Source organism: Lutjanus erythropterus, chromosome 24 (genome assembly GCF_056507025.1).
Source record: "Lutjanus erythropterus isolate fLutEry1 chromosome 24, fLutEry1.hap2, whole genome shotgun sequence".
Taxonomy (NCBI): Eukaryota; Metazoa; Chordata; class Actinopteri; order Lutjaniformes; family Lutjanidae; genus Lutjanus; species Lutjanus erythropterus.
The window spans coordinates 9581287-9593498 of NC_139340.1; the positions used below are offsets into that span (position 1 = coordinate 9581287).

Sequence of the window (12212 nt, forward strand, 5' to 3'; positions counted from 1 at the left end):
AGTGTCTGATTTTACAGTATGCTGCATGTCTGATTCACTGCTGCTCAGGCACCGAGAGGAGATGAACATGAGTAAGGGCTCTATTTTGGTGCTGGCGTGCAGCTAGGTGTGGCGAGGTGGCATTTTCCTTGGCTGCACTCGGGCTTTTCCTGCGTCTGAGTCAGTCTGGTATTTTGGTAACTTCTGGCGATCACGCTTCACACTACGCACCTGTGTCGTGATAGTTTTCTCACTTATTTGGAACCAAAGTTTATGTTCATACATGTCCATGATTTGACTTGACTTGTGATGTAAGGACAATCACCAATCATGCTTTTGATTTCGATTATTGAAACTGAAAACTCATTTTGATTGATTTTCAATTTAGAATTGACATTGTGACACAATTTTTTTCCTCCTCCCTACAAAATGTGTTTTGCTTCTTGTTACTTCACTTGAATGTTCGAGCTTCTCTGCAGAATGATGTACTGTGTAATGTGGTGACTTTGTTTTCATATTCATCTGCTGAAGGAGGAGATTTATGACCTCACCTTAAATCTCAGCTTCATTTGTGGCATCACAACTCAGAATATTTTGCACAATCAGTGTATTTTGCTCTAATTGCAACAGCAACATAGGATCATTATGTGCACGTTATTTGGAGGTTGTCAAGCTGATATGATCGTCGTCCTCCTTTCCATTAAAACATACCAATGCCATAGTTTGTATGGTGATTTTCTCTCTGCTTGTGCTACAGAGAGATCAGAGGTCAGCCTCCACAACACTGCCGGAGCTAGTTGGAATTGAGTGATTAGTTCAAGGACACTTAGCTTTGTGCTCATAATGCAATCTGCCATAATATACAGGAGAATAAGTGAGGTTCTTGTGTGTTACGTAACTTTTGGCGCTGTTGTCTAAAGTTGAACCCGGCCTGTAATTACAGAGTACACACACTAGCTTTGAGAGTATGGAAAATGAAGTGCACCAATTACTGCTTAAGAGTTCTCGAGCAATGCACTGAAGTGTCTAAACAGCTTGAGTGGAGCAGCTCGGAGGCCTGGGCAGCTCCCAGGTTCAATGCACCGCACTGAGGCAGAGCGAGTGTGTGTTCAGGCCAAAAGAAAATGCCACTATACATGCGCTTCAGAGTCCCTCTCAGTACGGCAGGAGAAACGCAGAAATCTGGCAGTTCAGATGTGTATTCGACCAACAGTTGATACCATGTGGTGTCAAGTGCATGTGGTTGATTCTTGTGGTTGGCTGACAGGGTACATACATCTTCAGTGATTGGCAGATCGGGGAACTGCGAGGGTGTAATGTGATTGGTTGGCAGAGGAGGGGGGCATGCAGTGACACAGAGCCAGACAGAGCGACCAATGAGATTCAGACATGTGAGCGAGATTCACATGTACACATCAGACATGTAAATGAGAATGCAGCAAAGAAAAAATGAAAAAAGCAACTCAGATTTTATTTCTGAGGGAACAACCTAATTCTGATTTAGATTTAAAGCAATTTTTAAACTAAACCAAGAACCAGTGTGGGCTAACATTACTGAAGAATTAAGGTTTAATATTTATTTCAATAGAATGAAATCAGGTCATTTAAATTGAAAGAACGCTGTATTCTTCGGGGTTCTAATGGTTAAAGCTTCATATTATCTCACAGGATGAGTCTCATTGTCAACAAATGCCATGTGCAGACCCAAGCCAACATGTTTCCTACTAACAAGCACTGTGTGTGTATCTGAAACAGGATATAGCTTATTCCTCTGGGACACACACTGTCCTTCTGCCAGAAGTACTCAGTAGAGCACCGACTATTTCCTCTTCCTTGAGTAATGGTAGCCTAAAACTACAGTGAGCAGCTGTATTAGGATATTACTGTACTAAAGTAGAGAAATCAGAGAAAAAAATTCTTGGTTTTGGTCTTTTGTGGGATTTGTTGACAATAAGACAGCAGACATATCTTTTAATGGATAAATACTTTTTGAAACTCAATTAATTCCACTGTATCTCCCTAAATTTTGCAAAATACGCCTATTTGCTTTCTTGCCAATAGTTAGGTGAGAAGATTGATACCACTCTTATGTTAACTAGCAACATAATTATCACCATTGTTAGCAAACTGTGTTGCTAACAGCTCTAGCATTTTTAAAACTTTGCATAGAGCATGGTTTGCTTTTCCCCTCGTGTACTGTTGTTGTTGTTGGCTGTAGTTTCATATTTAATGTACATACATGAGAGTGGTATGAATGTTCTCATCAAACTCTCGGCAAGAAAGCAAACAGGTGTTTTTCCCTAAAAACTGACAACCTGGTACCTTCTCAGAAACTAAATGGGACAAGAAATTGTTGGCTGATGACACCATATTTGTTTTTTGTTCAACTTGGGGGAAAAATTGTATTTTAAGTAAGTCTGAACATTATTTATGTGGATTTAGGATTCGTTAACTAATAGGAAACCCTGCTGCTAGAACTTTGAAAGGGATTCATTCTGGATAGTTGTTATTAGAAGCTTTTTAATTTCATGCTAATAGTTAGTGAAAACAATTGTTGAACCCACTTGAAGAGACTCACACACTGTATTTTAAATGTTTAGATTAGATAGTAGTATTATGTAGACATATTAGTATTAGTATCGTATTGTTTGTTAGTACTGTAGATATAGAAGTCGTGCCTACTGAAACTCACACATTGTCTTTTGAAGGGTATGAACTTGCCCTCCACCTCAACCCAGCGGTTGTTGAGCTGGAGTTGGCGGGGCTCCACTAGATTGGCGGCTCCAGCTTCTGAGAGCTGATTGGCTAAGCCCTGCACCTCCTTAAGCTCCTCCTTCTTCTTGTCGAACTCTGAGCCAATTTCCTATTGGACGAAATCAACCAGGAGGTCACTTGCTATTGGCTGAGCCCGGGGAGGGGGGGTAAGCACAGAGAGGCATGTGGATGTACTTGAATAATACACATTCACACACACACGCACGCACACACACACACGCACACAGTGACAGTTAATACATAATTAAAGTAATAATAAAACACACTCATTTGCTCACTAGCACACACTCCAACAAAGACACAACACATTAATAAAAGGGATAAGATATCATGTTTGTCAGTGTCAAACATACATAAAGAACTCATTGTATATTGATTGAATGTGTCTCTATTTAAACAAAACAAAAAATAAGAAAGTGATGCTATAATTAGGAGGCGCACACTGCCTTCAGACTTTATTTACATTGAGAAGGAGAACAATCACTGGTCATTTAAATAAGTGCAAAGGAGTAAGTGCAGTGTGTGAAGTGGGGAGTGTTGGCGGTGAAAAGAAGCAGAGACAGAAGGACAGATAGATGATGAGAAGACAGACAGACAGGCAGACAGACAGACAGTGAGGAATCTCAGTTGCGGCAATGACAGGTGAGTCTGAGGCGAGTGAGTCAGACGTCCGCTTAGCGAAATGTCATAGTGATCATCTGAAAGTGAAACACACACACAGAGAGTCAGGAGGGCGGGGACAGAAAAAAAAACACAGGTGGAGTCCAGGGGTTTCTCCGTCAAACCTTTTCCACGTCAGCACATTTAAAATGGATTTGAAAGGTGCTGCACCTGAATGTAGCATGAACATCAGCTTTAGCATCACTGTTGAGTTAATGTGAATACCTTATGGAGGACCGTAACTGCTGAAATCCCAAATAAATAAATAAATAAATAAACAAATAATCCATTAAATGTGCCAAAAACAATATTTCATTTTCCAGTAAAAAATAAAAACACAATAACAAAAATAGAATATTTAATATATATCATATTAAAGACATTTAAAAAAAATATATATATATATTCTATATATTTAAATAAAATATAATTTAATTTTCTTAATATAATAATAATCATTACATTTAAATAAAACACTTCAGTTTCTTTTGTAATTACGGTCCTCCACAGTCCTACATAATACCTTGCTAAAATGACTGTATACTTCAAAAGTCTGTCACACAGTATTTTATAGCTGTAATTGTATTTAATTTTACATAACCACGTGCATGACAGTGTGTTTATCATGAATTAACACAGTAATTCTAAAATATAAATATATTTGGGGTTTTAAATGTGTTTAAAACTCATGAAGACATGATGAGCTTGAAGTTAACAGATGTTTGACAAAATAAAAGTCCAAAATCATGGTCTTACTAAACTTCCTCCAGAGCTTTTAGTTTTTGGCCTTAATCAGCAGATGGAGTTTTGTCAGTTGTCAAAGAACCAAAACGAATAAATAAATACTTCACAGTACTCACAGTACAACAGTGACAAATACTGTAATAAACATAAAAAAGTCCATTTTTCTGCTTACAACTAAATCAGAGTCATTATATTATGTTATAATCCATTTCTTACTTGCAAACATACTGATTATAAATTCTAAATAAGGGGGTTAAAATAATGTTACCATTTTTGCTTTTGTTTGAAACAATAAAACCAACTGAAGATAAGTTTTTTCAACTTATTTTCATAGTTTTGCACTGTGAATTGATTAAACTTAGTGGTGCAGACAATAAAATAAAGTATGCAGGTAGGCATCTGCTGTTATAAGCTATAATAAATAATAATTACACTGCTGTCTTACATATAATTTGGTAATGATTTATTGATGTTAAAATGCTACACACAGCACAGTTTAATTAGCCGCTTTTCAGCTGTGGGTCCACCACAGAAAAATCCAAGATAAAAGCTGCAGTGTTCTACTGGGGACAAGAATTGATCTGCAATTATTTCTCTAAATAGGTATGAGGATGATTTCCTGGAACGATTATTCCCAAGTGAATAAACTTGCAAAAGCCTTGACACCAACCCTTTGTCCAAAAGTTCAAGAAGACGAGGGGGAAGAAACAAAGGAAAGAACGAGGTTTTTCCACACATGAACCATAAAAATGTAGAATGAGAACAGAAAAAACAGAAAAAAGACAGACAGTATGACACAGAGAGCTGAATGATGATGAAACAGAGATAAAATGTTGGATATCAAGCTCCATGGTAATTTCAGGAGAAAAAAGATAGTATTGATTATGCATGTATGTGTTTATTTATGTGTGAGTGTGTGTGGTCACCTTGACCCTCTCTCCCTCAGGGGGGTCGGGCAGTTGGTCCACGCTGCGTTGGATGTCATCCAGCCAGGCCAGCAGGTCATGTGACTTCCTCCTGTACTGGTACCACTGGGGAGCGATGGCCAACGCCTTCCTGTTCCTCAGCACACGCAGGTCCTTCACACCGACAAACACACACACAGGAAGTCTTGTACATGACAGTGACGCGTCATGAAAAGTGTCTGCTTTAACTTTGAGACACACAACAGAAATCAAAAAAGCCTCGGGTGCTGCCACTGAGACCTGGACGGAGATAAGCTGCAGAAAATGGGTTTAATTTATGTCAGGCCCGATGCTAATGTCCCCCACTTATGCACTCAAACACTTTGATGAGCTCTTCAGTTAAATCTGCGAGAGTTCAAAGCTGTCCCACTGTGAAACTGGCCAGTGTTTCGGGGCTGTCTAGTTGACTCTGCAAACTTTGCTTAAAACTTTTTGAAAAAAACGCTGATTTGTTTTCAAGCAGAGAGTGAGATGAAAAAGATCAATACCACTAAGGAACGATTTGAAGTTTCGGAGCTTCATTCAACACCATGATATTCAAACAGCAGAATTAGTATTTGAATATATTTATATATTTTGGCCGCTGCCAGCCTCAGTGTTGCTCATTTTGCCACAGTTCTGTTGGTCTGCATCTAGCGCGTGCTGAAGCAACTGCAGTGGTTTCAGTTTGACCAGCACGCACTGCGCCGGCCTTGAAGTCATTCTCACCTGCTTCCTCAGTCTCTCAAAATCCACCGCCTTTCTGATAGACTGAGAAACAGCAGCTTCAGCAAAAGCTGGATGCAGACTGACAAAACATCTGCAGCTTGAGAAACACTGAGGTGGTTAGTGAGGTGGGGAGGAAGAGGAGGCCCACGCACCGTGACCTGTTCTCCCCTTGTGTCTCAGACACCACCCATCCCTCCACACCCCACCATAATGAAGCTTCTATTGCAGGTTGGGAGCCCAGAAGAAGCTATCATATGATATCTGACCATTAAATATGAAGCCACAGTTAGCAGCCAGGTAGCTTAGCTTAGCATAAAGACTGAAATCAGGAGGAAATAGCTAGACTCTCTCCAAATGTTACTAAATCAACCTCACAATACATCTAATTCTCACTCGCTTCATGCTTAATGCACAGACCTGCGAGTGTCATCGATCCTCTCATCTGACTCAGAAACAAAGTGGAAAAGCTTATTTCCTAAAATGCCAATCTAAGGAAATAACTCACAATCCTTAGCGTTGTGACATTCAAAAAATGAATCAAAAGATGGGATGAGTTGGCAAGATGACATTTTATAGAAGAAACTCACATGTTGCTAACCAGCATTATGTGTGTCCTTTATGACGACATGATGATGGGGACTTCTGATTATGCTGATTTTTCATCTTTTGTCTGCAGAAGTTCAGGACCCTGCTACTGCTGACTTGTAAATATCAGACATGTTTGAGATCATTGATCTGGGCAGCAGGACTGGAGCTCTTTGTGTCACTGGATAAACTCTGAGTTCTGACCAGTCTTCCAGCTTTAAGTAAGAAAACAAACACTTTGCTGCCTTGTAATTCTGTTAGTGTGTGTGTGTGTGTGTGTGTGTGTGTGTGTGTGTGTGTGTGTGTGTGTGTGTGTGTGTTACCTTGACGGTGTTGTACTTGCTGTTGAGCTGGTTGTGTTTCAGTCTGATCTGCTCTCTCTTGTCCTGATCTGGGACTCTCTTCTGTAAATTCTCTCCTTTCAACAGTAACTCCTTCACTGCACCTTCTTCACAATCCTACACAACATACACACACCGTTTAGGAGTTTGCATACAAAAGTGATTATGGTGTCATTATCATGTCATTGTGCGTGGAGGAGACCTTGTCTTCCTGGAAGTCCTCCTCCTTGAGGTTTTCTCCCTGTTTGACTTCCTCCTCCAGGAGCTCCAGCCAGATCTGTGCTTCGCTGTGGTACTGCTCCAGCTCCTTGGCTGACGCTGCCGTCTAACACACACACACACACACACACACACACACACACACACACACACACACACACACACACACACACACACACACACACGGACAGCAAAGATAAACAGGCACACAAGAAAACGAAGATCATTAGTGGCCGAGAGAGAGTAAATTTAGTCGGAAAGGCTGGAGCAGATTTAGTGAGAGCTTGAAGTAAATTTAGTGTGAGAGCTTTAAGTCTGTTAAGTGAGGGTTTAAAGAACATTTAGCGAGAGAGTTTGAAGTCCATTTAGTGAGACTTTGAAGTAAATTTAGGGAGAATTTGGAGTAAATTTAGGGAGTTGGGAGAGAGCTTGAAGTAAATTTATGGGGATAGTTGGATTATAGTATTTAGCAAGAAAGATGAAAAGGAGAGAGTCCATTTAAAGCTGCAGCTACTCAAGTCAAAATAACAAACAACAACTGACAGATTAATTAAATCTTACCAGACTCTGTGGGTGTGTGTTATTGCTCTTTCAAAATAATAGTATCCAAAGGATGTGTGTGAGTGTGTGATTGTCTCATCTTCTTCCCTACCAGTCCAGAGGCGATGCGTTGTGCGATGGTGTCAAATCTCTGGTTGAGCTGCTCCACTTTGGGTCCCACCTGCGCCTGGCAGTTCTCCCCCCTGGTGGACATGAGCTCCTGGGCCAGATCCCTCACCTCCTCCATCTTCCCCTTCGTCAGGTCCAGCTCTGCACGCAGCACCTGCAGGACACGAATGCGCATAAAGTCAGTCGGAGAAACAGCGTGTCCTCAGGTGAATCTGATGTAAAAGATGGTCAAAATGACAATGGAGTCTTTAAAGGTCCAGCTCATATCTGTGTATATGACAGGCTGGTCCCGGGTGCTATATTGTCTTTATATTCTACTGTGTTTTAGTATCATGTTTTCTCATTAACTATAAATGCTTTTAGTCCTTTTATTGCCTCTGTTCTACTGCTTTTATTGCTTCTGTGGATGCTTTTAGAACATACAGATTGTGAAGAAAAAAGATAATAGGACAAAGGTCTAAAGTTCAGTTTTCATTTGTAGGATGGTTTCTGTCGCTTATTGTTTTAAGGATTCTGTGTTATTGTCCTGTGACATCAGGTGCATTTTATATGTTATCCCTTAGATTGCTTCCCTTCTATATCCATAAAATCAATCATGGATGTGTGCATGGAAAAAAGGCCTTAATGATTATATCCAACTGAACACCTAATTGTGAAATTTAATGCTACAGTTTATATAACACCTTATGTATTCCATTAAGATATTTTACTTTAAAAACTTCTTCTATTTCTTAAGAGAAATTTTTGAGTATTTTTTGCATGGTGCTGCTTTATAATGAAAATCGCAAAAATAAAATAAGTACATAAAAATAACAAAAAAAAAAAGTGATAACATTTTCCGTGAGGGTCATGTCTAAAATGCATTATAATCACATTCATAAGACATTATAATGCATTTATACCTGGAGGTTTAAAGAATTATGAATACTGAACATATAGTATATTCTGTTAACTACTTATAAGATCTGCTAATACGTTATTTAAACATGCATAAAGAGTTTTACAAAGCCTTATAAATAGACATGACCTTCATAGGAAGTCTTACCAAAACTATCTCAGTCCTTATATCTGCACTCCAATGTTTATTCCATTGAATTAAACTGACATAAACCAAGTTTTTAATGATACTATAAAGTGAACACTCACTGCCTCCCGTAGGTCACTAACGGAACATAAAAGTGTGTTAATGACTACCACTCTGCCTCACTGCTAATAACAACAGGATAGTTATTTGTATTTTCAAGTAATATTGTATTTCTTGTCTAAATTGAACTCCCTCGCATCTAATCTACAAACAGACTCAGAGAATTAGTGGAGAAAAATGGCAGGAAACATTTAAGAGACAGATTAAACACAGCATACATAAAGATAAACATTACAACCTTAAACGTATGGTCATTGGGTCCCTGGCTGTCCATTTCGTCCATCTTCTTCTCTGCTCCGTCGATCCATCCGTTCACTTCCTCAATCTGTCCGTCCAACTTCTGCATCTGCCGTTGGTAGTCCTGAGACAGTGAGGGAGGAGAGAGATAGAGAAGTAGAAGGTGTTCATTTCTTCAGGCTGCAAACAGTGACACTTCTAATGAGCTATTTTTAGAGACTTTGGTTTATTTTTAGCTCTGATCGGACAGATAAAATCATGAGCGTCATGAGTTTTTTTTAAAAGTCTGTTTGTTTCTCTGACCAGCAGGAGGTTGAGCCACTCCTCTGCTCTGGATGTGACTGCGATCCAGTTGCATCGCAGCAGGCTGACTTTGTCGTCCACCAGGCCCCCGTGGCCCCGCAGCACCGCCTTGAGGGCCTCGGCGAGATCCACCACAGCCTGCAGCTGCGGCTGACGCTTCTCCGTCTCCCCGTGGATGGACTGAAAGGACAAAGACAAGGACATAAGAAGGGAGAAACACTGTGATAACAGGTCAGTTACTTCAGTTTTTAACATATATGAGTGTGAGTTACTGTGTGTTTTCTTTTAAGTTTAGTTAGTTTAGTTTTATAGCCTGTGACTTTATTGTTTTGGTTCACTCTCTGGACTTGGTGGATCAGTTTAAGCAGACGGAGGGCTCTCGTGCTGTATATATGTCAGTACAATACTTTTTAGCTTTTTTTAGCTTTTTGATTGCAAATAAATGGCTGCTTGTTCTTCCTCAAACTTTAATAACAGTGTTATGTTTTCTCCTCTGTACCCTTCTCGATGTGACCTTTATTCCAAATCATAACAACAGGTAACAAAGGTCTCTGGCCAGGCTCACACTGAGGACCTTAAGTTTTGTGTCTTTACGTGTGTGTGTCATACCTGTGCCCATGCCACCTCAGCCTCCAGGTCACTGGGCATACCGTCCACAGCAGAGCGCCTGGTCAGCTCAGCGTCCGTGGCGGCGAGCCACTCTGTCAGCCCGTTGAGCTCCTTACGCAACTTCCTTGACAACTTCAGACTTTTCTCTAGCTCCAGTTTACTCTCAGTTACCTACAACAGATAAAATTCTGTCTGACTCTAATTTGTTTGATTATGAGTGTCTAACTATGTGTGTCTGTGTGTGCGCTAACCTGCGCTCCAAGCTGGTTGTAGAGCAGTTTGAGGGCCGTCACCCTGTCGTCCAGCTCTTTGGGATGCTCTGTCTGCTGCTTCTGGACGATCTGTCTGCCTGTCTTAATCACCGTCTCCACCTCCCCTTTCACTTCACTCAGCGCTTTGTACAACTTCTGTTAGACACAAACACACAGCAGAGGTTTAACATACTGCAGGATCAATACATACAGTAATCCACCTATCTGACACCGTGACGCGATTACCCACCATGCACTGCTCCAGCTGCGACTGCACCACATCCTGCTCCACGCTGCCGATTTCCAGCAATCCCACCTGGCCTTTGACCCCAGCCAGCGTGCGCTCACACTCGGCCAGCCGAGCGTCGAAGTTGGCTGGCTTCTGGAAGAGCCGGAATTTTGTCCACACATCTGTCAGCATTTTCTGTTAAAAAAAGGCAAAGAGAGATAGATAGATAAATAAATGATAAATAAATGAGGAAAACAACACAGTGTTACGTGCATATTGCAGAAAAAGAAGCATCGTCCATGTTTTCAGTGGATTGTGTATCCACCTGCTCATTGGCAGAGGATCACACTCACTTCTCTGGGGTGCATTATGCACAGCTGGCACAACACGGACACCTTCATTAACTATTTAAATGTTCTGAGAAGACACTAGGATTAAATGGCGATGGTCTAACTGACCCTGTGTGAATTTCTGCTCTCTGACGAGCAAATGTCCAATCTTTAAGGACTATTTTTTTACCCACGTTGAACAAATAAGAACAAGTGTTTTACATTTGGACTTGTTTATGTGCACTGGTCCTTCAAGACAAAAACAAGGAAGGGTCGAAATGCAAAATTTAAATGTATTCATCAGCCTAATGGGCATCAACTGCAGCCTAAATATACATCAGTTGGCTGAGTTTTTTACTCCATATGTTCTACTTCTTTGTCAAAACCTGGAGCAGACATTACCAACAATGAACCTGCTCAGCTGGTCCCAATCCCTGTGTCCCCCCTGAAGCCTGAAGCCCTGAATCCTCATGGATTTAGTCGACATTAACTGGAAAGTTTTGAGTCTGAGAGGCTGCAGGGGCCCAAAATGGTAAAAATATGAACAGGACACATGATGTTACCTTGACGATGCCAAAACATTTTGCATACACTTGTAGGTTGGGGACTTTTTATTTTACATTTTACTGCCAAGACACTAAGGGGCTTGTTTCCTGATTTGAACATCTTCCAGGCTCTTTAAAATAAACAGATAAATAAATAAAGCTTCTGTGCTTCCCCTGGCAACTCCATGTTTAACGTCACAACACCATGAACTGTCAGAAATTTCTCCAGGCAAAGTCTGCAGAGATGTGGACTTATGGAAAGTGTGCATAAAGGGCTCAAAATGTCTGCAGGCGAGCCCTCATGTGGATTTGACGGTGGGACGGCCGTAAGCCCTCGCAGACTTAGTGGGAATGCATCTCAAAGGGATGGTGCCTTGTAGATTCAGGTGTATTAAACTAGTAGAGGCTAATGTTGCCTTGAGCCTGTAGCCTCAAGCAGAGATGAAGAGCGGGCTGCAGAAGTCTGCCCAGCTCACCTCTTTTTCACTCCACACCAACTGATTTCTTTTCATTTTCAAACCAGACCTCTTCAGCTCCAACAGGCGCTGGCTCAATTAGAGGATGCAAAAGGCTTTATACAATATTTTTCCTATATGTAGTAGTACTCCCAAAGTCCTGGAACTTCAAGTTTTTACGACTCCTGCCCAGAGACCCTTATCTGATACAGTGGCTGTACATTTATATAATTAATGTGTCCATTTCACACCATGTTTGTGTACTTGTATATGTGCGAGTCTGTACCTGGGTAAGGTCTATTTGTCCCATCATCCTCTTGGAGGGCTCTTTGTCCTGGTTCTTCTTCCTCATGTCCTCCAGGGTCGCTTCATGGCCGCTCAGCTCCGACTGGATTTTCTGTTGACCACAAACACAAAAAACACCCACACATCTGTAAATAAATGCCAAATTAAGAATTAAAAGGA

At 40.8% G+C, this 12212-nt stretch overlaps 1 protein-coding gene across 8 annotated transcripts in view; it reads right to left on the reverse strand.

The window, feature by feature from the left end:
- The window catches only part of dmd (dystrophin), a 331517-nt gene that overhangs the window by 87430 nt on the left and 231875 nt on the right, over positions 1–12212 (reverse strand). For all 8 annotated transcript variants that reach the window (XM_084713783.1, XM_084713788.1, XM_084713787.1 and 5 more), the window contains 11 exons: positions 12034–12144; positions 10440–10613; positions 10190–10345; positions 9939–10109; positions 9330–9509; positions 9028–9150; positions 7629–7799; positions 6960–7082; positions 6740–6874; positions 5085–5237; positions 2672–2842 (listed from right to left, as the gene is read on the reverse strand). In XM_084713783.1, coding sequence (XP_084569909.1) covers positions 2672–2842; positions 5085–5237; positions 6740–6874; positions 6960–7082; positions 7629–7799; positions 9028–9150; positions 9330–9509; positions 9939–10109; positions 10190–10345; positions 10440–10613; positions 12034–12144 — 1668 coding nt within the window. The remainder of the gene's footprint in view (positions 1–2671; positions 2843–5084; positions 5238–6739; positions 6875–6959; positions 7083–7628; positions 7800–9027; positions 9151–9329; positions 9510–9938; positions 10110–10189; positions 10346–10439; positions 10614–12033; positions 12145–12212) is intronic.